Here is a 26,787-nt window from a genome sequence, read left to right as displayed (position 1 = left end):
CTGTACCAACAATGGCTAACTACACTGTAGCTTTAGTTTTTCCACAAATAAAACAATACATGTAGCTTGCTGTGGAGACACTTTTAAAGATTTTCTTTAGCTACACTGTCAGGCTGTGAGACCCAAGCTAGAGCTGGCAACAGCAAAGCATCACTGTGCCTCATGGGAGAAGCAATCCCAAAGATCTAAGCTCACTATTTACACTAATTTGGCTTCGAGAGGCACTGTTTTCAGTCGGTATTAAAGCTCCATTCAGCAAATTCTTCTTCCATGTTTCTCATTGCGCTTTCCTTTTTTTTGTTTATCTACCATGCGTGTGTCTTATCGCATTAGTACACACACAAATCCTTGAGGGCAATCTAAAAGTGGCTGGGGAAAAATGAAAATGGCGATGGAGATGTTTGTCAGGTTTGTAAATGTAATAAGCTTGAAGCGTTTGGCTGAGTAAATAAAAAGATTGCTGTGTTGGATGTAAATTATCAGATGGCTTTCATTTTGAAATATCAGATGACTTTGAAACCGAATATTGGACTACAAGAACAGCAATCAAATTATCAGGGGGGGGGAGCAATGTTACCCTTTTATCATAAATACACCTTTCACACCATTCGTACATACCGACACCAACAAAACTAAGGCTTTGATACAGTCTGGGAGCATTTTGCTTCTAAAGGGCCAGGTATTCAAGAGAGATTAAAGTAGTTGTTGCTTTACATTTTACATTTGCAAAAACCCTGCTGTGAAATGGCACCAAACTTTGGTCATAGTTGGTCATAAACTGAAGTGTTGGACAAAGCAGGAGATAACCAAGACAACTAGTTATTGGAATTCATCCTGAGGGGGATATGAATGACTACCACATGTCATGGCAATGAATCAAATAGTTGTGCAGATAGTAAACAATAGTGAAAACGTGATGGGTTTTATCGGAGTCATAAGAAAACCTCATATCTTTACCAAGGATATGCTCTGTATGTGTGCATATTTGCAATATTTCTGCCTTGAACAAATCAGTGGCCCAAACAAACAATCAATAGACAATGGCAATGCTAAAATCGTGCTAGCTAGGCTTAAAATATCCCAGTATATCTAGCTGCATTAGGGTTGTTTACTGAAGTGTTAATGTGAGTATTGTTGTGGAGGCTGACCTGCAGGCTGAGTGCAGAACTCCACAGAGATCTCCTTCTTGTCCCTTTGATCTAGGGTAAGCTGCCAAGGCACCTGATGCGGCTGCGCCACAACCTTCACCTTGTAAACTGTCATGGACTTCAGGTTGAAGAACTTGTACTTATAGCCCCCCGCCTTGACCATGTCGTACTCTGCACCATTGAGGAAGATGGTGTGGCTGTAGTTGCTGCTGCTTGGCATCCAAGAGAGCTCAGCAGAGACCTGCGAGATGTTGTCCACCCGCAGGTAGTAAGGTGCCACCACCACGTCCTTTCCCACGAGCAGAGTGCAGCGCAGCTCGTCCGACGGGCCCCGCTCAGTGATGGACTGCACCGAGATACGGTATGTGTTGGTTTCCAGATTGAGCTTTTCAAGAAGAGACTTTGTCCTGCCCCCGTAGGGGACACTCATGCGCAACTCCTTATCCACCAAGACATTGTAGCCACTGATGGAGCCCCAGCCCGGCGGGACCACAGGAGGATCCCAGCTAAGAATCAAACTCTTGGCTAGTTGTTTAATCAGGTTGATGCGGCGGGGATAAGGCACAATGTCTTCACCGACCTCGTCAATGTTGACATCCAAGGTTCCTGTCCCGTTGCTAGAGGAGCCCAGGAGGTCCATGCCCAAGCTGCTGGTGCTTAAACAGTCTAGTCTGTCAGACAACAGTCGGCTTATGCTCGTTCCCGCTCCTGTGCCGACTTTTAGTCTCTGAGCCCCCAGGCTACTGTGGTTGAGGTAGCCAGGTTCTTTAGCCACTGTGTCCTTGTGTTTGACAAAGGCTGAATCCTCATCTGCGACAGACTCCACAAAGTTGGATGGGACGAGTCCCCGCTGCCCGTCCAGCAGCTCTCCTGAGAAACAGACAGCAGAATGTTGGCATTCTGGTGGTATAAAGAACAAAAGATGAAATACCAAGACAGGTCAGACCTTCGTAAAAGCCATCCTCATCCATTGGCCCGTAAACGTAGAGGTACTTCCCTGCCACCAGGGGGAGCTCTGCCTCAGGATGCTCGTTAGGCCCGTCATAAGGATTGTAACTACAGCGAAAAAAATAAATTAACATTTTAACTGTAGGAGTTATATTTCACATTTTTTAGAAGAGTCTTTCAATGTTAACTACTACAATTTTAGAATATAAATTATTTTTTTGCCGAGTGCTGCTTTAAAATATGTGTGTTTCTATTTTTAATCTATTAATTCAGTTTTCTTTTACAAATATGAGAGAGCTGAGGATAGTGTGGGTTGAAAGCTCTGGCCCTGTTTCACATATTTGTGCTCTGAGAATTCCAATTATTTTTTGTGCTGACAGGTAATTTTCTGTAGAGATAGAAACACTGAATCATCTTTAAGACCACAGCCTAAGGCTCTGTGAGAGAAAGCAAATAATCTCAGCAAGATTTGGCCATGACTTGTCTACACTGAGCATCCACTTCACTTTTCAAAGGTAATGTAGGTAATGGTTTTTTGGCCACCTCTCTGGTTAATTATCAGCCTCTCGTAGGATGTTTAACTGTTCGGGGATTTTGTTATTTTAGCGTATTGTACTTTGAAGATGCTCTGAAACCGCTAAACTGATTTGTTTTACCTGTGTGTAAAGTGTTGTAAATAAAACACTGTGAATGGGTGGGGAATAAGTTAGTGTCTTACTTCACAGTTTATATGTATTATTATAACACTGGTTATTATATGGTCAATTCATTGATGTTAAAGGTAGGGTAGGTAAGTTTGAGAAACCGGCTCGAGATCGCTAGAATTTGAAAATACACAACCGGAGAAAATCTGCCACTTCCTTACAGAGCCCCTCCTCCAACACACACGAACGTGCACATGACCAATGAGGGCACGAGATAAGTTTGTGCCCCGATGGAAGGCTGACAGGCAGGTAGGCCATCCAGTTATTTTAGCCGGGCCGGCTAAAATGATTGGTCGTGCTTTTTACAGTGCTACGGCTTCCACAGATGACATTTTTTTATGGATTTTTTGTCAAAGCACTTAAGATATTCATTGCTATCGGGATGTTAAGAGCATTCCATGGAATATAACAAAAAGTGTATCTCGAGCCGGTTTCTCAAACTTACCTACCCCACCTTTAAGAGAGGTAAACAAAAATAAGAGATGTATCTCTGCATAATGTCAAGAAGATACATGATTGAATGAATATATCTAAGGTAAAACAAGTTTCATTGTGTAACCATCTCCTCATCTCATTTGAATTATGTCTACACGTACCTGTAGCGAGCAATACACAGACGAACCTTCCCTGTGAACGTCGGTTTGGACCTGGTAGTTGAGCCGAGCTCTTTGTCCATCTAGAGAATCCAAAAAATACACCATTTTCAACACAAAAAGGGCATTTTGTTTAAATTGTTTACCCCTTTACTCACCTTGGGATTTCCCCCCCCCAAAGTTGTTACAAACCACTGTCTATACTAAAGGACTACAAAAGTGAGCTTAAAGGTCCAACATTATTTTTAGCTCTTACATTTTGATTTGCCACTTGCTGTTAGCAAAGGTTCACATACAGGATCTTATTAAACTGAGCTTCCTAAATAAAATATTTTGCAGCCCCACATTGTCTTTTTGGATGTTTACATAGTTTTGCCTTAGGCAGCTGTGGGTTTGTTAGGCTCATTTCTTTTAAAGATTTCATGCAGAGTTTGGAGGAGTGCAATAAAGTGAAAGCCAGAAGTTATCCAAACAGACATGATCAGATACCTCAGAGAGGAAGGCCCGTGCTGGGCTGCTGACTCGACCACGAGTGAGGAATGTTGGCTTGACAGAGAGGAGCTCCGGCTTCTCTCCACTGATCTGCAGCGGCCGAATGAACTCAGATATCAAAGATCTACTTGTTGGAGCTTCATTGCCTGTGGAACAAATAACTTCTCCCATCAGATCTTCACTTCACAATGTAGCGGCACTTATATCCGGTACCAAAAAGAGAAACGGAAAGTTTCAGAAAACAAAAGAGTAACCCGACATTTTAACATTGTTTAATGGTACTAACATTATGCAAACAATCAAAAAAGTATTTTATAAATTAAAACTTGAACTGTTGATGAAACATTCTACTTTAAACATTTGTGTGTTAACAAAAACAAGTCAAAAACAAAGAGAACACAAGCTGTCAGCTAGAAGGTGGTGTTTGTTTTCATTAACAGTTTGTGTTGTCTTGATCGGACAAAAATCAATATTACTATTAAAAAAATACATAATGTGGCTATATACACCCAGGGTGCAATTAGCATTGTTCACTGTAGTCACCAAGGTGCAAACAGCATCTGCCATAAGTACATGTTATAATTTATACCATGAGACATATCAACCTTGAAAAAAAACAACATGAAATCAATCGATCATTATTTTTGATATAGCCCAATATCACAAATTACATATTGGCCTCACTGGGTTTTACAAAGTGGATATAATAATAATGGAAGAAAGCTCATGTAGACAAACTGAGGAGGGATCAGTTTCCCAGGATGGACAGACATGCGTTAATAAACTACAATTGGGACATTGACAAACCTTTTCCTATGGGGGCAGCCAGTCCGTTGAGGAGCTGTGAGAGGGATTTGGTGGGCGACCCAGGAGGAGACCCGCACACAGTTAAGGGTTCAGTGCTGAGGATATCAAACGTCCCTGCCTGGAGCCGGAACTTCTCCAGCTCTTTTGACAGGAGGTTGAACTGCTCACTCTGAGAGCGACATTTCTCCTCCAGCTCGCGGACTTTGGCCTGATTGTGGTGAGGGAGGAGAGTCATCAAGAGAGGAGTGAGAGAGACACAGACAGAGAGAGAGAGAGAGACAGACAGAAGAACAGACAGAGAGAGAGAGAGAGAGAGAGACAGACAGAAGAACAGACAGAGAGAGAGAGAGGGACCAACAGCAGAACAGACAGACAAGGGCAAGGAGAGAAAGGATGGGAACAAAGGAAAACAGAAGAAAGAAATAAGGAAACCACAGGATGCAGGACTAACATTTCTGCACACAGACATACTCGAGGACACACAGTACAGTAGCTACGTATAAGATGCTATACGTCTACTGTCTACACACAAATAGAACATGGAATAAGAATTACTCTAAGACTTTAACATGGATTGTTTATTACTGATAAAAACATTTTTAAACTACTTCTGAAAGTACACATGCACAACTACAGTTGATGCTTATTCTACTGAAAAAAAAGAAAAAGAAAACCTCTTGCTTCAAGGCAGTATGCATGTCTTAAGAGCATGAGGCTGGTAATATTTCATAATTTGTCTTATTGTCAAGTAATCTCTTGAAAAAACCAAAACCAACATGAATGTTATCCTATTAACAAATATTGTCGCTGTGGCCTTACAGTATAAAGCTTTCTCCACTGTGTTATAGAGCTCCAAAGGTTGTCATAAACAAATGACAACCCAACACATCAATGAGCCAAAGTGAATATGTTCCTTCATTATGACAAACATAGGCAGTATGCTTTATGTAAGTAAATCCCTCATACTGTACATTATCCTACCACTGTGAGGACTCATTAAAGAGCGTTACAATAATCAGCAGCTGCAAATAATCCCTAGCAAATGCACTATTTACTTCTGTTTGAGCGACGTATGCTAACATCTCCAGCTCAGCTGTTTTAAGGAATCACCTTACCTTTGTACAAAGGATATATATATTTATAATGATACAGAAGATTGGTTTCCATGTTGATTTACTTAATGGACTTTGGGCTTGAGTCACATTCAGGGTAGGGAAGTTAGTAAATATTAGTGTTGCCACATTCAGGGACTTTTAAGGCAATTTCCGGCCCAATAATCAAACATATACAGTAAGGACCCCAAGGTGTTTGAGACATGGATCAAGGTTATTTACTGTTATAACACTGAGAGCTTTTATAATAAGAAGTAGCAGTGTTTACAGAAGCTAACAAACAATATAAAAATGCCTTAAATATGTGATCACTTCTTGTATGGGCTGTAACAGGGATGGAAGGGTTTTTCTAGACTATGAGAACAATAATATATACACACAACAATAGATTGTATTTGTTTAGTGATAGAAGCAAACACTTGTGGGAAAGCTTAGTAAAATGACCTATATATCTATTCTTGCTAAAAAGATTTACATTTGAGCATGTTCAATAACCCATGGGCTCTTTAAACCTTGTTGCTGTCCCCTTAATTTCACAAACATTAAAAGGAATCTCCAAAAGCTATGAAATAATGTTGGTAGTGGTCTTTTTACTGGATTATTCAACAATAACAAATATATTAAATAACACCAGCTGTATACTTTAAGAGCAGGAAACTTGAATGCACAAACTAACACTGACAAACTGAACACACTTGTTTGGGCAGGTATAATGGAAATTCCAGGAGCTTTAGCATTATTTCTTAAGTTGAATGATTGATCATCGAGAATCACTTCTCAACCTCAATCAGTCTGAACCGCAGATGCTCAGGAAACTGAAGCTACCGTGGAATTTATTTCAACACTGCCCAACACACTGCCACACTGCTTCAGCGCTCTGTACGCCGCTCTGTTCAGTTCATTTCAAGCACACAGATTGTTGCTGGATATTACATGCTGTTAGAAGGCACACAACAAAAGGAATCCCTGCGTTTGTCAAATTGAATTAGTCAAATAGGAGGTATTAGTTTTAATTGCATCATACATTTCACAGCTGTATGGCAAGTAGAGCTTTTCAAAACATGCTGAATAATAGACATGCAATGCTACAACGATAAAGCATCACATTCATCACTGGCAATGTGATCCTTTGACAACAAAACAGTCGTATACACAAAGCAAAAATCTACTGTATGCAACATTACATCGATGTAATGATTAATACTTATATATTTTAAAATGAAATATCTGCTATACACACTGCAGACTCTTTATTGCAATTTAATTAACCAGTTAACTAGATTTTCCACATTCATTTATTGAAGCCTGATATTTGTATTTGTTCACATCTAAAACACACACTTGTTAACACGTGTTTGATCTTATAAAGTTAAATGTGCACACCTCAACGTGTTGATGGGCTTTGATTATGTGGGATTGAGGTCGGTCAGTGAGGCCCCAGGCATTCCTCTTTAATTGAAGTCGATCCATATTCTGAATCTTTTCATCAATTGTTAAGCGAGTGTTGCTGAATTTTTCTTTATGATCAAGTCAGAAAGACCTCCAGTTTATGCTGTCAGTCATGTTCCAGACTTTCAAAAAGCTCTCCACTTGTGAGTTTGCTTTGATGGGAAATGTGGAACAGAGCTGAGTGGGTAGTAAAGCCCAAGAAAAGAAGCAGCCCTGAATATTTCTGAAAACCAAAAAGCAAAGAGCACACATCAGATTATTTCTGAACTGATGTATGCTTTAAGTTACCTCTTCTCTTTTGAGTACCACTTGCATATTTATCGTGTTTATCATCAATACAAAACTTAAATAGATGGATAATTTTGTTTGTAATGTGGTGTTACATCACCATAGCTCCTGGGCTAAAGTAAACATGGGGGTACAGTAGACCCTTATAGATTACACTGGGAAAGGTGTAAGAAAAGATCAAGTAAATAAATAAAAACAATTCTGAAATACCTGCATGCTGTCCAAGTGGTTCTGTATAAGCATAAACACACACCCATTCAGTAAAAAGAGATGTTGGAAAGAAATAAAGCACAATTACACATTTGATCACTCGTACATATCTTGAAATGACTGTCTGCAATGCACTCACACATACGCATCACCTTATTACATTACTTTTAGATTGTAGATGAATTAACAGATAGATATTGGCAGACTGTGACCATTATTCTTTACATTTCTGAAAAACAGACTATTTACACAACTCTGCTACCTGCCTTACAAGTCAGTTTAATAATGTTGTAAAAATAAATATATACACTCAGCCCAGGATTCATATCTTAAAATATGAGAAGTAAAAATAAGAGTCTAAAAGGTTAAGGTGGAGAGGTGAATAAGAGCAGGAAATGGCTCTAGGTATACACAGGTCTGCCCCGGGGCTGACTAGTCCCTCACCCTCCAGCAGAAACCACATAAGCACACACAGTCCCCCCCCCCCCCCCCCCCCCCCCGAGAGTCCAGACGCTCACCTCTAACAGATGGACAGCGCCTTGATGTTCCTTTTTTGCCTCAACCTGAGCCTGGGAAATACAGGGTGCACTGTTTCAGTTCACTTTTACTTATATTGCAGTTAAGTTTCAGTTTAAAACACCAATGAAAAGCCCTTTACATTCATTGGTGTTCAGGGTGAAAACGGTTTGAAAGAAAGCCACCATTTATGTCGACACTTTGCGAGGCCAAGATAAAACCTTTTCCAACAGTGCCTTATATCTGAGGGTGACTAACTTAACCACGACCAACAGAAGAATTGGTGGATTTTTTTGCACCGTGTTCACCATTTTATATTTTATGTTCTTTTTAAAGCTTACTTAATTGTCAAAACAGTGAGTTATTCAACATAAAACAGTTTTGTGCATGCAAATAAGTGCATATAATCAAGGAAGCATTTGAAAGTCAGTTTACTACACTTACCTGTGAGCACCACTTGCCTGAGAGCATCACAACCAAAGATCTCAAACTAGAAGTATTTACATCCAGTCAACAAATAAATATCTTATTTGGGTTTTAACAAACCTAGAAATGATTTCATTTTCTATAAAGGCTCCTTCTCCGGCTATAACCACGGTTATAACCCTAGCTATAAAGCTGAAACTGGCTTTTTTCTTATAAAAAGGAATAGTTGACCTTTACATTTGGAGAAGTATGCTTATTCGCTCGAGATTGACACCACTGTCATTCCTTTAAAACATAAATCTACAACAAGCAACTGTTGAGTCAAGCCCTACACAAAGACTGCTATCGGGGGAAAAGAGTATCTGTCCAAAGTGACCAAATATCCACTTAACAGCACCATTTAACCTCACATACATTGTATATATCATTTGTTTATTAGTACTAACAACAACAACAACAATTTTAAAAGCAACAACTCATCCTTTTTTTGGACAAGTTATTTGCGAGGGTTTGCTTTGATTAGTTAAGAGGCAAGTAGAAGAGACTTCTGGAAGTTGCTGGTGCCAGCCAAGAAAAAGCCTGACTCATATCACGGCCAACTGTCAACATGTCAGTAAAGCTCCAGCAGCACTGCTTCCATAATCTACACGGGGAAAGCTGTCATTCTCCAGGAATACAGAGTGTTCAGGCCCCCCACTAAGAAGAACCAAGGTCATATGAGCTTCAGACCCTTCATCTATGCGAACTGTCATAACATTGTAAATGTATTTGTGGCTTTATTAAATATTCTGCTTCAATTTAATGTTCTGCTATTAATTATCTTTATATGATGATTAACTACTGCACATGGTTATTTAAACAATGCCAGGGTGTGTGTTTGAATGGTTGTTTAAGTTGTATCACAGAAAAAAATGACCTAGACGGAGTCTCCGTCGAAACAAACATAATTTCCAACAATTGTTAAATTATGTTCCATAAATAATAAATGAAGGAGGCTTGTGCATTCAAGAGGAATGAGGTTTGGGTATTATAGAACCATTGAACTGCATAGAAACACAACATAATACACGCCATTTTTCTTATGGGAACTAGAAACATCTGTTGAGGAAAAACAAGTGTTCCACATGAATATGAGAGCATCTGTGTACTTTACCATTTCATAAATCTACTTTGCAGGCAATTAATTTAGGAGAATGCAGAGAGCAGCCAGTGTCTGAAGGAAGATAAGGCAGTAATGAGCTTCTGTTAATGAGAGAAAAAAAGCTGAGAACTCTGCCTGTGAAAGGCTGACTGTGAAGTTAGAGCAACACTGCAGCAACAGCAACACTGGGGCACACAAACTGATTCGAGAGAAAGCTATGGTGACAATTCCTATCATGTTCACACTATCAGCCATCTCAGCCATTGCTGGGCTTGCTTTGACATTAGAGTCAGCTTCAGTGCACAGAGGAGGAAGCCCGACCATCAAATGGCCTGGGCCAGCATTTTTCCTTTAAGCAAGCCTCTAAAAAGTGTCATATCTACTTTGGGTTTTGAATGTCTGATTTGCTTGCTCGTAACAAACAAGAGGAGTGCTTCTCAAATGTTGAGCACTCAGGGTTTGGAGAGTGATAGACAGCTGAAGGGTGGGGATAAGAGGATGCACTGGGAGAGCTCTCGTGGTGAAAATATTGAGAGAGGTGAGTGCTACAGCTTATAGTTTCTCTCTTTGCTCTGCTCTTTATAATACAGCCTTTCAGTTGACTTTCACCTTTGTTGGACTGTACCGCAGCTCAACAAAAAGCTCTTTGACTTGTGACCCAAACAAGAAAGCCCAAACCTCTGGTGCTGTGAGTGATTAGTAACCTGAGCTCCCTTACCTTCTGAAGAACTTCAATCTCCTGCTGCTTTGCATTGAGTACAGCCAAGGCCTGCTCATGCTCCAACTCTAGCTGCTGCCTCCGCTCTGCAGCCTCGCGCATATGCTGTCCGCAGGGGGTGCAGGGGTGGAGAGCCAGGAGGGGGGTGGGTTTAGAGGAGGGGGGGTAGAGAGGGCTGCTGTTAGTGGAACTAAAACATCCAACAACACTGACCCAACACAAAATGCATCTCAAGTCTTCAACTCCACAATAAGAGACAACACAGGTGTTACACACACATCACACATACAGAGGCTGTTAACAGTGTAGTGACCTTTAAACCCTCAAAAACAAGGAAAGACATAAACTATGCCACAGCAAGTGTCATGTGAGGACAGTTTATGTTCCATGATCTGCGAGAGAGATCTTTTTGTGCACAAAAGGTGCCTATGGACGAGGACTAGTGATGCTTTGCTGTGTGAACAAAAAAAACATACACCAATCCACAGTCAGGTTTGCTGCCCCCTTTAGGTAACACGATACCTGTGACAAGTCAGGTTACTGTTTTAAAAGCTGTCCTCAGCGATGTGGTCTTCACATGATCAATACAGGGTTTCACGTTACATGAAAAGGGTGAGCAAACTCCGTAGCGTGCTCGTACTCGTCTGTGGTCATCCAGGACAACAAAAGAAGCCATACAATACAAGGACTGAATGCTAGGCTCTTCATAACACAATTTGCCTGTGTCATCCAGTGTCATCACTGCTCCCACTACTATGTGAATACATTGTGACATTGTCAGGTGAGAAAAGCAAATGACATTTTCATGCCACTATAAATTAAGGTTTAAGATAGGTAATGTCATCAAACTTGTGGGTGACATTATCATCATGAAGGGTGACCCAGTCTCCCTTTATCTCCTTTTACAACCCCTCCCGTCATCATACAGCCAAACTCCTTGTCCTGCCTCATGCAAAAAAAATCACATTCAACGGTGCTGTGGTCATATAGCCAGGTGACCATTCGTATGTCTTGTATGCAGCACACGGATAAAGGGACAGATAAGCACAGCCATTGAGGTGGACAAAAGCATTCAGAATGGTATTGAATAGGACTACTCCCTAGCAGATGGACGTAGCAGTGATACCTTATAAATCTAGCAGGGGGAGAAGGGGAAAGGGGAGGTGGGGAGGGAGAGTAGGACGACATGAAAGGGTGGAATAGGAAAGGAAAGGAGGCGGGGGGGGGGGGGGCGGACTGCTCCAAGCTTCTACTCTTTCAGAGCTCCTGGTCAGACATCCCAACACGACACTGGAAGGCAACAGAGATGTCAGGGACATTAGACAGTAAAGCGGAAGATAACCAGATGGAGGCAGAGTAGCACAGGTAGGAGAAGAGGTACGGGCAAAAGGGTTAGGCTCCATTAAAGAAAAACCTGAATAAGAATCCCGGGATGAACGGAGAACCAGAACTAAGAGATGGTGCGGTCAGGTCTACCCTTGGAGCTGGCTTTCTCACCTTGAGCACCTGCTCTAGGTTCTCCAGTTTGCCTTGGAGCTGGTTCCTCTCCCACAGGGCTAAATCTCTCTCCTGCGTCACAGCACCAAGGGTCTCTTTGAGCTGGGCATACTCAGACTTCACCTGTGCAGACAGAACAAGCAAGGAGCAGAGACACTGAGTTTGAGAGTGTAGCTGTACCGTTTACGCTGATTTGAGCCTTTTAAGGAATACTCGCAGGTTCATGATTTTCTTTGTAGATATAGGAGAGGTCTTTCTCCTGTTCCATTCCTGGTTATCCCGTTTTCTTTTACAAAACTAACGTTTAGTAGATTTGAATCTGGAAATGGTCAGATATCGGATTCGCATTTCAACAGTGAATAGAATGCATAACTCGATGGACAATGTTTGCATTTACTCCTCTCCGTTCTTGGAAACACCAACGTTTTTAAGTCGTGAACAGGCTTTTACTGCATGGACTATTTAAAAAGGTACCCTGTGGAGTTTTCTTCTAAATAATTTTTGTTTAAAGTCTGAATGTAAACACTGTGTACATCCTTTAGGATAACACCTTTTTGCATGACTCTCTTTCCACATAAAACCTTTGCACCTGAAACCGCCATGTTTACATCCATTCATTAAATAAGCATAGGAGTGTGAAACCATGAGCAGGAACCTGTACTTCTTCTCCCATGTACTCAAAAAACAAACAAAATAGGGGCCTGATTGTCAAACTAGTGGTGATAAATAGCACAGTGTACCTTTAAAGGTGTCTCAAAAAGAGAAAGAAAAAAGTTTACCATTACCTAAACATACCATGTTGGCAATGATAAACCCATATCAACAGCTTTACATTACACGTCATTGCAGACTATAATAAGTGTATTCACAACAGGGTGGTGGTAGGCAAAAGCCAATGTAGCAAGTGCTGATTAACACTAAGGAACTAAAGATAGAGGGGTGTTACAGAGTCCTCCTTTCAAATAATTAAATACTAATTATATTGTGGTTTATATAACAAGTCAACAACCAGGTGTTTTATATTATTAAATAGCTGTAAAAAATATAGGTAGATTGAGACTTACTGTAACAACAGTATCCAAGCACTAGCACAGTGGCTCATTAACAGTTTGCCAATTGTTTCCTTTTTTCTTACACCCTTCAGGATAATCCAATTCAAAAACACAACTGCTCCGAACTGAATAGAAAATTAGAACCAGGGCTGTTTCATAAAATATGAACAAAAACTGAATACAATACGCTACCTAGATGAACTGTTGGAATGAATTCGATTGAACCGCTGTTCCTATTTTCGTGGTAGTCACTTTTGATTTCAAGCACTTGGCTGTAAAGAACAATTTGCTTTCATGCCACTAAAGCATTCATAGCATTTAAAACAGACAGAAACTGTTGTAACCTGACGTGGGGAATGTCTGGTTTCGGTGATAAAAGCCTTTAAATTTTATAATAATGCAATAGTAACACCATTCACTGACTCCCATGGCTGTAGACCAAAACATTCATAAATTATTCAATCTTTATTGTTAACCAAGCACCAAGCATTCAATTGACTGAAGCAATTGCACATTACATAAAAAATATATAGCACTTCAACACGTATGAGGTCTGCGCTGCCATTATGAACAATATACAAAATGTGACTCTTTCTATGTCTACATATTCTCTATAATCCATCTCCCACACAGTTGTATTGTTACTTAAGAGGCAGGATTTTTCAATCAGCTTTTTAAAGGCCCCTAATCGTCAGCAAGATGACTGGTTCCTGCAGCTGTAATGTGGCAAAGCCGCTTCCACAGAGCAGCCATGAATGACTAATGATTCCTTGAGGAGGGCGTTTCAACAAACACCAGCAAAGCAAAACACAAACAGAAAGCAGTGAGTCTGCCTCTGAAGCGCCCGCCTCCTCACAGCAAAAACTATCCGCATGGATAGGAGCGCCTGTCAGAACTAATGTAGACGGATCGAACGACACTATATTGGATTCAGCAGAAACAGGTCAATAGTATATTATGGATAGAGGGCGGTGCCGCTTGTAGCCCCTCCCACTTCATTCAGAGACGATAGGGATCAGAACACGGGGATGTAAGTGAGGGCTAATATCCGCACCGCCCTGCAGAAAGCTGCTCTCATATTCGTCAGTGTGATAACATTTCAGGCTAGCTGCTCCAGGAGCCGCCCTGGTCCTGATAACACGTCAATACACCAGCATCCCACCCTTCTTCACCCCAACAGCAACTACCTGCCAATCAGCTCCGTTAGGAAATTGCCTTCCTGTCCATAGAGGGAGGCGTGGTGCTCTTTGTTTGTTGATCTGCTCTAACTTTGGGTTATCAGCTCTGAAGGCGTCTGAGGTCCGGGGGCTAAGAGGAAGGTGATGGTGTTTTAATAGAATAGGAGGCTTGTCAATCTATGTAGAATCCTAAGGCGGTTTTGGCTTACAGTGTGACCCAGAAAACATCAGACATCATCTGATAGAGTCTTAACGTAAAGACCCCAGAGGTCGTGGCCTATGAAGGATTGATACCGAGTGCAGTCATGCCAGCAGCTCTGTGGGGCTTGTGCGCAAAACTGAGAGCATGCTAACATGGTGATGTTTTTCTATGTCAAATTTGTACCCCCTTTGTTTAGCGTCTTAGCATGCTATTGCTAATTAGCGCCAAACATGAATTACAGCTAGCGGTGATAGGAGTGTCATTCGTTTCGCAAGTATTTATGAAAAAAAAAGTAACCTTTGACCCGATAGTGGCGCTATATGAAACATTAAGGGATAAACAAAGCTACCGCATTTAATCTTCATTGCAATATGAATGCCTTTACCACAATGGTTGGCGTCTGTCTAATAGCTGTCACTACAGTACATGTCGCTCAAAATCTCTTTGCTGTGCTTAAGGAGTATTTAGGGGGTCACAGAAATCATTAGTATCCTCCCCTGGGAACCATGAATGTCTGTACCAAAACAAATAGGGCAGGTGCTGAACTGAAGGTGAGCTGAAAATGAAAAACAAATAAATAGCTCATACACTGCAAGGCTCCGATGTTCTCACACACACACAGAGACACACACAACACAGACACAAACAAACAAACAAACACACATTCTGCATGTGCAGTTGTGATGGGATAATGATACCTACTCTAGGTGCAATTAAAACTGAATCTGAGACCTGAATGATTTTGTTTTGTTTTACAAACATACACAAAAAAGTATTCAATAGTTTTTTATGTACAGTAGGTATATAGGCAGATATATTTCACTAACGTAAAAACAATCGTCCTCTATCGAGCCATACTGCCAGGATAGTGAAACATGTTTTCCGTCAGATCAAAAGGACCTATACATGCTAAAAGTCATTATGAGTGTAACTGGAGACGCTCCAAGATGTACATCGTCAAACATTTCAAAACCGAGACCTTTTCATCTCTTACCTTCTCATACTCAGATGTCTTGTTGCTACTGTTGAACAAATGGAGGTTCAAGTGTTTGTTCTCATGGAGGAAATCTTGAAGCTCATTCTCCTAGACAAGAGAGGCATAAAGAAAACAAACAGTGTTTAGAAACCAAGAAGTCCCCATTAGATTGGACCAGAGCGCAGCACTCAGACCCAGCATGTTGTTAGCAATAGCCCATGCATCATTTATCTTAGAAGACTGCTCAATGTTCTCTATGTTGTCGAAGCTGCCATTTAAGCCACTACAGTGAAACGATAATAAGTGTTAAAAATGTAAAAAAACTTGATTGTATCTTGATGTATTTAACATGCTGGAATAGTTGCAACAGGAAATCATGAAAAGGTTTGTCTTGAAGCTCTCAGTTAGTGGATGAAAATCAAAGAGCTTCCTTTCACCACACTGAGGGTAAAAATAAAATCCCTTCATTGCCGAGGAGTAAAACTGAATTACATTCAATCCACAGTCGTGAGGCGTACTGTGGATGCAATTTGCAATGTCAACTGGAGAGTTCTCTGAGATGTGCAATCCACTGCAGCTACAGCAGCATGTAGGCCAAGTGTTGTTCTTGTCAGGAGCTAAGAAACCTACTGGCTCATGCATGATACATTTACTGTAAATACAGTGTTCCTAATGGCTAGTGATGGTGAGCCTGCTCCTTCCCCCTCATGTTTTAGTTATGAGGAATGTTTCAGAGGGAGAATGGATACAGCACAGAGTAAAGATTTAGCAAAGAAATGCATGCAAGGGAACACATGTTAACAGATTAGAAAATGTTGTGGTGATGTTTATAAAACATTTTAAAATGAGCACGTGTTGTTTGCTAAATGCACACAAAACAATCAGGTGCTTGTCAGGGCTATAAGTATTTCTCACAGAATACATTAGTCACATCACAGGGGTAAATCATAAATGAAATGATGGCTGATTTACATGATCTGCGTCATTTTTAAGATCCTGTCACTGGGACACTGGAGTATGACAGAGTCATGGTAAATGTCCTTGTGGAGGCACCTTTGCTTTTGCTACTATGATAAGTCCTAATTTCTGCTGTGAGAAAAAATATCTTTGTTAGAAATAAACTCAGCTCTACATGTCGATTGGTGGTGTAAATATATAAATAGTATACTAAGTGTCGAAAAACACATTCAACACCCAAAATTGACAATGCCAAGGTAGCGCCCTGTCGCTCACAAGGTTACCCTGTGGAAGAAAATACTCTACATTACTTTAAGTGGTATCACAGAAGACTTGAACTAGCAACTGAGAGGTAAACTGGTCAGGAACATTTTAACTGAAGTTATAAAACTAAGAGAGAAGTAGGGTCACCTTCTTCTTTTCAGGCACAGAGGTTGCTATATTTTATACAGAATCATAAGGTGTAATAACATTAGAATGTTATTAAAATATCCGGACAATACTTGGAATGTATGACGACAAACATCTAAATCAATATGATATAATTTACTCATACACAAACGATACTGTACTATCAGGGCAGTTACAGATATTATATAAAATACTGGCATTTATGCATCATATCTAGCTATAATGAACATATCCATACCATTTTAAGCATTAATGCCACTACTCACTACTTCTAATAATAATATCAATAATAATGCTCAATTTGTATGTAGACAATACATGAACTGCATGAGCACAAATTCAGTAATCACATATGCACGCCATAGAGGAGAGAACTGTCAAGGACAAGCAGAGATAAGTAAACAACAGCCTGGAGAAAGTACCAAAGTCACACATGAGATCTGCTGCTTTTTTCATTCATTTCATTTCTGTCACGTCCCAAAAAAATTATTGGCATTTCAACCTGCATCAATTGCGTCCAGTCAATTTTAATGCTTCCAGTACAAGCACTAGATTGCATTGGCATTCCTATTCATATCCATTGATCCTTCAATTCGAAGCTAATGTGGGCTGGCTAAGCCTCCAGGTGTTCATTCTGAAGGACACACAGCAACAGAAAACAATCCAGAGAGCTAACATTACTCTGTATGCACACTGAGAAGAGAACAGTGGACTGAAATACTTGTAAAATGAAAGCCTGTTGTTGATTGAAGCATTTAAATGATCCGCCATTCTCATATAAAATCTTCTTTTAATTATTTGGGCGAGACGGCACACATGTAGTAATGCAAAACCAAATTGTCTTGAACACAGAGAATCAGCTGTTTCTTTGTCCTGTACTGTCGACGTGTTAACGCTTTAAAGAGATCAGTATACGTCATAATCCCTTGGCAGGACACATTTTTATGGAGAGCCTGTGAGCCCAGCGAGGGAGAGAATCCCATGCAGAATAAATTGTGGCCTACATTGAGCTGCCTCCAACATTATTCAGCTGAGGTTTTCTGCTGAGGTGCGATTAACCATTTGAGACTTGCTTTGAATACTAACACAAATGTACAAATAAAATGTACGCACCCTAGATTCAGTTTGATTAATGAGCCGTAATGCTTTAGAGACTGGGAAATAGTAAAAAAAAAACAACTCCATCATATGAACAGAAAGTGTAACTGATAAGAAATAGGACGTCATTGACCAACATACATGTGGTTAAGTGGAATTAACTATATGCAATTTGTCATTTGTAGGAAACAAATCAACAAAAAAAGGTAATATAAAACACATGATTGTAAACAGGAAAGTGTTATATATGTTTTAGATGGATGGATATATAATACACCATCATATGTATAGGCCTGGGGTGTGTCTGAGCAGTGCAGAGGCAGTTGTGTGTTTAGCCCAGACATGATCTGACTCAGCCTGTTGTGTTAGAGCAGTGTGTTTAATTTTGACAAGCCTGACAGATGAATCAACTCCGCCATTTAACACCGGAGCAAAGCAAACATTTCATCCACTTACCCCCTGCTCTGTAGACTCAGTGCAAGCAGCATCATTTGCTCTGGTGCAGCATAGACAACCGCCATGATCACAAGCGGTGGTAACATGGACAATATTTCTTTAACCAAATTGAAATATTTGTGTTTAGAAATTAACTGTTTACATGGAAGCTGAATTAAGTGATCCCATAACATTTGCCTTTCCATGTATCAAAGCATTTATCAGAATGTAACAATTTGTCTTGCACAATGCGAATCGGCCTACTGTAAAGTGCTTAATCTGCTGTAAATACATCAGAAGAAGAAGTGTTTTTTTTGTTTATTGGGACAATTCAATTCATTCATTGCTTATTGATGGAGTATAGAAGAATAAGAAGTGGATCTGCCTGTTAATAGATAGATTATAATATAACTTTCAAGATGGACCCACATTGTGTCCTGGGAGCAATATTTGCTTTCTTGCAGTTCTTTCTAATTAAGCAGCAATCTCAGCAGCACACACTTCTCCTGCAGTCTTTAAACAGGGGAGAGTGCCCTGGACTCCACCGGCGCAGCTGGAGCCGGAGATGATCTTTATAATTATGCACAGGATTTTTGTCTAAAAACATAGCCACAAATCTTGAAAATTGTTGTCATTAATTGGACTATATTAACTATGGTAAGGCTACAGCACAGGAAACACACTTTTAACAGCAGCAAAAACATATAAAATACATTGTTATAGCGATTGTATACTGTCTGTTTGTAACATTGAATTTTGTGGGTCGAAAACCTTAACTTATACAATTGAGGAAATGTGAAGATGCCAAAAATGTGATTCAACTGTTTCCGGATGCACAGTCGAACTGTATTGACTCCCGCTGCATTGTGTAATGTAAAAGTACATACAGGGCCGGCCCGTAGCACTGGCGTTATAGATGTTCGCCTAGGGCACCAGATCTGGGGAGGCGCTGTGCTGGTAGAAAAACATTTTTGACCGTTGGCGCTCATCCTAATTTTCGGCCTTGATGTAACAATATTCATAATTAAGTCAATGTAACACCCTTTTCACCCCGGTTACACTTTTCATTTGCCCTGCATGTACGATGGGCGCTGTAAGTGATGAAAATGGGGGATGTTGGCTTATCAGGCGCCCGCAGCTCACAGCCAAAATGCGAGTGAGCGAGGGAGAGAGGGAGGGCGCCCCGGTACCGGCGCTGTTGTTATTAGAATCTGGTGCTAGCTGCTCTAACGGATATAAGAAGAAGATGTTTCTACAATAATGTGGAGGGAGAGTCCTCTCCAGTCAGACTGAGAGGCTGATAACTACAGCTCAGTGAGGTAAAGGACTGAGTGTTTAGATAGTTCACTTTAGTCTAAGTTATCTCAGTGGGTCTCAAACGGTTTGATCACAATTTATGTAAACAAATATTTTCCAAGGCACACCTTTATAATTAATGGGATAAACAGGTTTGAAATCATTCCAATGCATACTATAGGACAGTAAACCAAAAATATTGTTTAAAACTGGAGATATTCAAAAAGATGCATGAATAAATAAATGTTAACTAGGTCAAATAAGGTATGAATGAACAACAAAAATAAAATAAGTTACATTCATTTGTTATTGGCTATGGTAGGTTGTTGGTTATGTTTGCATACTTATTTGATTAATAAAATGTAAACTGGTCTTTTTCATATGGGTGTTTAGAGTTGTACCCCCTAGATCTAGTAGTAATTGCTCAAAGGGCATACCCCCGGACCCCCCTAGAGGATGTGACGTCCATCCCCCATTCTATTGTGTATTCCTTGGATACTTTATTGATCTTTATCTTTTCTATTGTACGATTCTCTGGCTGGGGCGCCAGCTCAAATCTCGCCTAGGGCTGCAAATCGTCTAGAGCCGGCCCTGAGTACATACTGCATTTCCCTTACACTGGACTTGTGGTCCTCTGTATATCGTTTAAGCTTAAGTGCCCCTTAAGCACTGTCCTCCATGGTGCACACATCAATAAAACGACTCACAAACATCCAGTTCAAGGCCATTTCGAAGAGTTGCAGCACATTGACAGCGTGCAATCTGATTTAACCGCACTGTGCAAAAAGCTAAACTAAAAAAACATGTCGAAAAAAGGAGACATCTTGAAATTGATTTCTGACATTTGTGTTTTGCATGCCATGTGTCCAAGTACTAAGAGCTGCCAATCTCGCCTTTGACAGAAGGTGTTGTTGCTTACCACAGCTCCTCATGAAAGTTAAGCCGACAATGATGGAAAGCATTTCCACGGTTACTGATCTCAACTTGAGAGCACAGCTCCACAGTCCAGACTGAGGACCTGTTGAGTCTGCCTGCTGACTGCCTTAGTGGTAATCTTCGATTAGTACCGATACAAATTTGAGCTACGCTGGCATAGCTGATGCTTGTCACCATGGTAACAGGCATATAATGCTCGGAGAGCAAACTCCTCTGATGGTCTGTAAATATATACCAAACACACAGGAAGGTGGAAGTGCCAGATGGCTATGACAGTGTTTACCGTCACTCACACACTCAGTGTTTATACACTTGACGTATGAATTCTCTATGAGGAGACATTTAATTAATACTAGCTAAAAGTTTAAAAGCTTGGCGAGAAAATTACCTTATTTATTCCTGAATATTGCTTTCGTTGTTAACCTAATATACTATTAAAATACACCATCAGAGCTGTCGCTAACATCTGAACCTAATTCTGTACGTGCACGCTTAAGTATTACCTGAGAAGGAGAACAACTGAGGAGAAACTGAGAGGTGAGCCAGTTAGACCCAAACAGGGAGTGACATTACTGTCAACCCGCCATCCCCTCACAACAGTGTACGTTGGTCTAGTCTGTGTTTGCGTCTCTGTTCTGGAAGCTCAGTGCAGGCGGAGATAAGAGCTGTGCTGCAGTCTGTGGAGACCAGCCTGCCATTTCTGCACGCCATTTGGGGACACGTTGTCCTTTGGGAAGCTTACCCCGGACTCAGCAGGCTGACAATGGGCAAGGAGGGAAGTGCTGCTGTGGGCAGGGAATGTTAGAGGAGGGCAACTAAGAAAGAAAGTCCTAATGGAGTGTTTATTTAGGGCAGAGAGCCACACACAAAGACAGCTCATCTTAAGAAGAGGGCTTGGGGGCATGAGGGAATGAATTCAAATAGTCTAGGACCAAACAGTGCCATTTAAATTACTGTTGAATCTCTCCAGCTCCTGCCTTTCAGAGGAAAAAACTCACTCCAGGCCATCTGTACTACTCTTTGCCTGCTTCTGCTCCTACAGGTTACACACACATGTACTTTATAGGCTGACTTCAACATTCATGAAGCAGCTTTTATAACACTTACACAACTCCCTGACTGTATTGTTTTTCTTTTTTTCCAAACTCCCAAACCACAGAGTGTAGGCTGACAAATGTCTACACTTACATATTCACTAAAACTGGAGTGAATTGAACTGAAATGTAACTCAGCATTTTGCTGCAGAGCCCATTGGGAGCCCACTTTGAGAACAACTGCTGGAAAATCATAGCAGTGAGATGTCACTTTCTCTCAGAATAAACTCTAACAATAGCTGGGTCTTCATCTCAATAGAACATAATATGAAGTGATTAGTTATTCTACTTAGTGGGGCTCCTGTTACTATAATTGTAAAACCCCTCAGACGAGAACCATCCTATAAACTTTATTTGTGCTGTGATATATAGCTCTGATATATTCTTGCTGTGAGGCACTGATATAGCCGGAGAGATCCTTCTTATTTAAGGAAACCCACTACAATAAATACAACATAGCAAGGTAAAAGATTGCCACGGCTGGTTAACGGTAACTTTAGTGTTTAGTTAGCCTTGCTTTAACTGCAAATGCTCAATTCTTTAGCACCACATACAAATACAAGTTGAATACACACAGTTGTCTGCAACCTAGATAATTTCAGGCAATCCAAACTCTTCTGTACACAACGTCAACTGCCGGTCTTAAGCCCTTTACTCCAGTCTATCAGCTTCCTGTCTTCTGATTCTTCTTCATTGTCGTACTGTAGTAGTGTATTACTATCATATATGGGACTTTATTGCATAAACAATACATGGAATCCACTGATCGAATCATTACTACAGCAGAACTGGAGGTCAAAGACTCCACAAGGGGCCTACTGTAAAGCTTATTTCCCTTATATATTGTGCACATATTTGTTCAAATATTTGCTAAATCAACAAACTTGCTATGACAACCAGTCAGTTGGCTGAATGATCTTAGCAATAGTCAAGTCAGTTCAAAAGTTTAGTAAGCTAATATGTCAAGATGAGATGAGACATGCAAAAGAAGCCTGTCCTCTTATTTCAGCTGGTTCTCGCCACCTTATGTTTTTTTTCCGTTCTCTTTGTCTTTTGTCCTCAGTGAAGGCCACTCCAGCCGACAGAATGACATTTCTGGGGCACTGTGAGAAAACGTCCCGCAAAGGGCATCAAACGCCATACAAAAAAATACAAGACATGTGTTACATATCTCTGACCTTAAACAGTGGTGACCCATTACTTGAAAACACACATGGTGATGTGTATTGTTGCAGCAGGGTTGTAAAGAGCTCCATGAGCTAATGGGTGCACACATGCAAGAAACGAATAGCCACAGCATGAGGATCATTTTATACATCATATAGTGCTATACGCTGCATCTCTTCTGTGTTTGTGCATGATAACACACACTGCAACACTTACTGCTAAAGTGTATTTCTCATGGTTAAATGCATTTTCCCATGCTAACAAAACCCAACCCACAGATACTGCAACTAGCCGTTAACTGCTCCCATTTTTCAATTCCAGTCCTGGCCGCCTGAGAAACAAGCTATCATTACAGGACCCCGCCACTCATTTGCTATGGGGACGTTTGTTGTGTGATAATAGCGGGCAAGGCTCTCAGGTACAAATCAATTTTAGCCTCCGTCCTATTGCTCAGAGGCCCGCGTATATTTTTGGAGCACTTACCAAAGTCTGGCATGTTTGATTCTTTTTCTTCACCTCCGCCTCAAGTGCTTCACACTCCTTCCTTCTGGTGCCGATCTCAGTCTCCTGGGGAGGGAGAGAAGAGCAGAGGACAGCTACTAAGGTTTGTCAGGAACAGAAGCTTCCTAAGAGAACTCAGTGGAACTAGGCAGGGAAATAGGGAGCAGGAACATTTCATTATTCAGCAGTGTTTAGGTGTGTGAGTGTACGTGTGTGCGTTCCTGTGTTTATGTAGGTGTATGTGCAACAGAGACACCAAGAGATTATCTGGGATTATCCGATTGATCTAACAAAATGTTTTGCTGCCGGAAACAAAAGTAGGAGGTTGGAATGATGATGATGCTGAGGATGCAAAATAGGGTGTACTCTAAGAATAATGTGATAAAAAGGATAAAACACAAGTTCAAAGTGGTTGTAAATGAATAAAAAAACGTACGAAATGTTTTCGTTTTTCCAGAAGACATCACTTATTTGTCACAGTAAAACAAGCACAGGTGTAACTAATAACCTTAACGATGGCTCTGTTAGATTTAAGGGTCCCAGTAGGCAGGCGTGCACACAGGCCCATAATTAATGTTATTAATTACAGCTGTGCTTTTTCGGCACGTGTGCTAGGTATATCTTATTTCTTTTCATTTCAAATCTGTTCTTTGCTTCCCTTGCACACCATCACTAAATATGGCATGATCATGTTTTTCGCCTGTCTTCTCGAGGATTTTTTTTGAGAATATATATTTTGTTTGTTTGAATAAATGAGTCTGGAACTGTTTGACAGACATTAACATTAAAGGTGGGGTAGGTAATTCACTTCAGACACACTTTTTGTTATATTCCATTGAATGCTCTTAACCTCCCGATAGCAATGAATACATTAAATGCTTTGACAATAAATACATTAAAAAAATTCATCTGTGGAAGCCGTGGCGCTGTAAAAAGCACGACCAATCATTTTAGCCGGCCCGGCTAAAATAACTGGATGGCCTATCTGCCTGTCAGCCTTCCATCTGTGCACAAACTTATCTCGTGCCCTCATTGGTCATGTGTGCGTTCGTGTGTGTTGGAGGAGGGGCTCTGTAAGGAAGTGGCAGATTTTTTCCGGCTGCGCATTTTCAAATTCTAGCGCACTCAAGCTGGTTTCTACATTCTTACCTACCCTACCTTTAATGACATGATCAAAATTCTACTTTTGCCAAATGCAGAGGTTATACAAGTGTATTTCTTTGAAAAATGTATATTCTGTTTTCAAATTAATAAAAATAAATAAACTGAAACTAAATGATTTATAAATATTTGTACAGATCATGTGGATTGCATTCTTTCAGTCTGTATTCATAAAAGGTTCAACAAGTATCGATCTAACTCATAATATTCCCTCATGATGTTTTAAATGCCTGACATGTCTCCATAAAGCAGCCTTTTAACTGAGCTGACAGCCGAATTACAATAAAAAGAAGTTGAGTTTTCTTCACAATGTGCGATTAGAGCCAATAAATGACTTAAGTCTGCAACAATTTCCACAGAGGACCATTTGTTTTAGTCTGTCAGCAATATTTAGAGAGTTCATCCACACTGGCTCCTCAGTACGAAGACAGCTAGACGTGGGATTTCCTCATCAAAGCTGCCTGTGTGTTCTGCCTTATTGTGGAAATGCCACATATTTTTGTCACTCCACTTTAAATCAGGAGGTGAATTCTTTCTGGCATTCAACAATGAAGGATATACCTATCTGAATAGAGAACAGACACCTTCTTTATGGGCATGTCTTCAATGCATAGCCAACTATTGCACTGCTCTTACAGTACAAAATACACAAAAGTGTTACATCACCAACCAGATCCTCTGTTTATCAGCGGACTGAGCGCTCCATCAGTGTACGAAGAACAGCCTTGCTATGGATGGGAGTGAAAGTGCAGCTGGATGTTCTAAGATTAGCGTATAGAATTAAACAGGATTTTATCTGTGTCAGTGTGAGCTACGAGTGTGCGCACAAACACACACACACGCACACAGCACACACACACACACACACACACACACACACACACACACACACACACACACACACACCACACACACACACACACACACACACACACACACACACACACACACACACACACACACACACACACACACACACACACACACACACACACACACACACACACACACACACACACACACACACACACACACACACACACGGCACCACGTGTCTCTGAGAAAGTCTAAAATAAGCACCAGCGGAGCCACCAGGAGCCCACAGCACACAATATATGCTGCATGTTGGAATGCATGAATGTGCACTTCATCACAGAAACACTCACAGCTCGGTTTAACTTTGAATATATATTGGAATCCATTCAAGTGGAAGACTTCAGCCGGTTCCCCTCTTGACCCGAGTGCCGACAATATCCAATAGGACAGTTAGCAATAAGGCCAGTGAGCAGGACAAACGGAAGGAAATTGAACAAGCTTTGACCTTTTTGAGATCTGTAACCTTGTGGTGTTTCACCCCAGGCAGCTGACAGTGGTATGATTAAATCTTTAAAGCCTTATCTGTTGTATCTGTTCCAGCAGTGATCCTGCTCAACTGTATGTATGTGTTAGCACGCCTTCTAGTATTTCTATCCTGCTGCGTTAAAAACACTCAGATGGAAAGAAAATTGTAAAAAAAACTGTCCTGTCATGACATAACAGATGTCATGATTAAATACCCAATTAAGATTTCAGACACATATCTAGTTGTGGTTTTAGAATTAAAATAATGTGTAGTGGTCTTTTCAAATATGTGTTCTTAGGGTAGTTAGGGTAAGAGTTCGCATTAAGTATGATGTGAATACATTTAGGTTTAAACTGCAATAATGTGGTGTCCTTAACTTCTTGGGAAAACTGTTCAACCAATAGTTGCAGTAGACAATTACAGTGTAGTCATTATCTGTCCTAAAAATGGGAAACCACTGCTGGTGTTTCAGATCATTCTTCATACTTAAGAGATGATTCATTTACTTTTTCAGGTGGGGGAGTTTGTAACTGCAGTTTCTATAGAATCCTTCATTCCTGAAACCCCACAGTTCTGACGAACTAAAAGTCAACAAAACAACATGCAAAGACGATTGACGCAATAAAAATGATGAGAAGGAGGAATAGAAAAGTTCCAAAAACATTTCTTATCGACATTGACTAATGATTTCCTTTGAGTGAATCACAGAGCCTCCGCAGACAGCTTGCCATGTCCCATGTGGGCTGGTATCTAATGTGTGCAGTCCTTAGAACCAGACGGCTACAACACACAATGGATTTTTTTACTCACAGACTCGCAGACACACACAAATACACAGCTCTCAGGCTCGCTGAAGCCTATTTGTTTGGAGCACATTTGCCAATGTTCAATTAAAAATCCCTCTGATAAAAGATTCAAATGGCTGCCATTGT

General features: G+C 40.6%; 1 protein-coding gene across 3 annotated transcripts in view; it reads right to left on the bottom strand.

The window, feature by feature from the left end:
* rimbp2 (RIMS binding protein 2) overlaps positions 1–26,787 on the bottom strand; it is a 64,827-nt gene that overhangs the window by 14,433 nt on the left and 23,607 nt on the right. For 2 of the 3 annotated variants that reach the window (XM_034118618.1, XM_034118619.1), the window contains exons 1-9: positions 12,050–12,140; positions 10,553–10,657; positions 8,270–8,320; positions 7,752–7,772; positions 4,693–4,900; positions 3,883–4,031; positions 3,397–3,476; positions 2,095–2,204; positions 1,149–2,018 (exon numbers count right to left, since the gene is read on the bottom strand). In XM_034118618.1, coding sequence (XP_033974509.1) covers positions 1,149–2,018; positions 2,095–2,204; positions 3,397–3,476; positions 3,883–4,031; positions 4,693–4,900; positions 7,752–7,772; positions 8,270–8,320; positions 10,553–10,654 — 1,591 coding nt within the window. In that variant the 5' untranslated portion in view covers positions 10,655–10,657; positions 12,050–12,140. Of the gene's footprint in view, positions 1–1,148; positions 2,019–2,094; positions 2,205–3,396; positions 3,477–3,882; positions 4,032–4,692; positions 4,901–7,751; positions 7,773–8,269; positions 8,321–10,552; positions 10,658–12,049; positions 12,173–15,475; positions 15,566–23,334; positions 23,419–26,787 lie in introns of those variants that run through there. The other variant, XM_034118617.1, reaches the window with a different exon arrangement.

Source organism: Trematomus bernacchii, unplaced genomic scaffold (assembly GCF_902827165.1).
Source record: "Trematomus bernacchii unplaced genomic scaffold, fTreBer1.1, whole genome shotgun sequence".
Classification (NCBI taxonomy): domain Eukaryota; kingdom Metazoa; phylum Chordata; class Actinopteri; order Perciformes; family Nototheniidae; genus Trematomus; species Trematomus bernacchii.
Note: the sequence above shows the minus strand (reverse complement) of the source record. Positions and strands in the feature narration are given on the sequence as shown.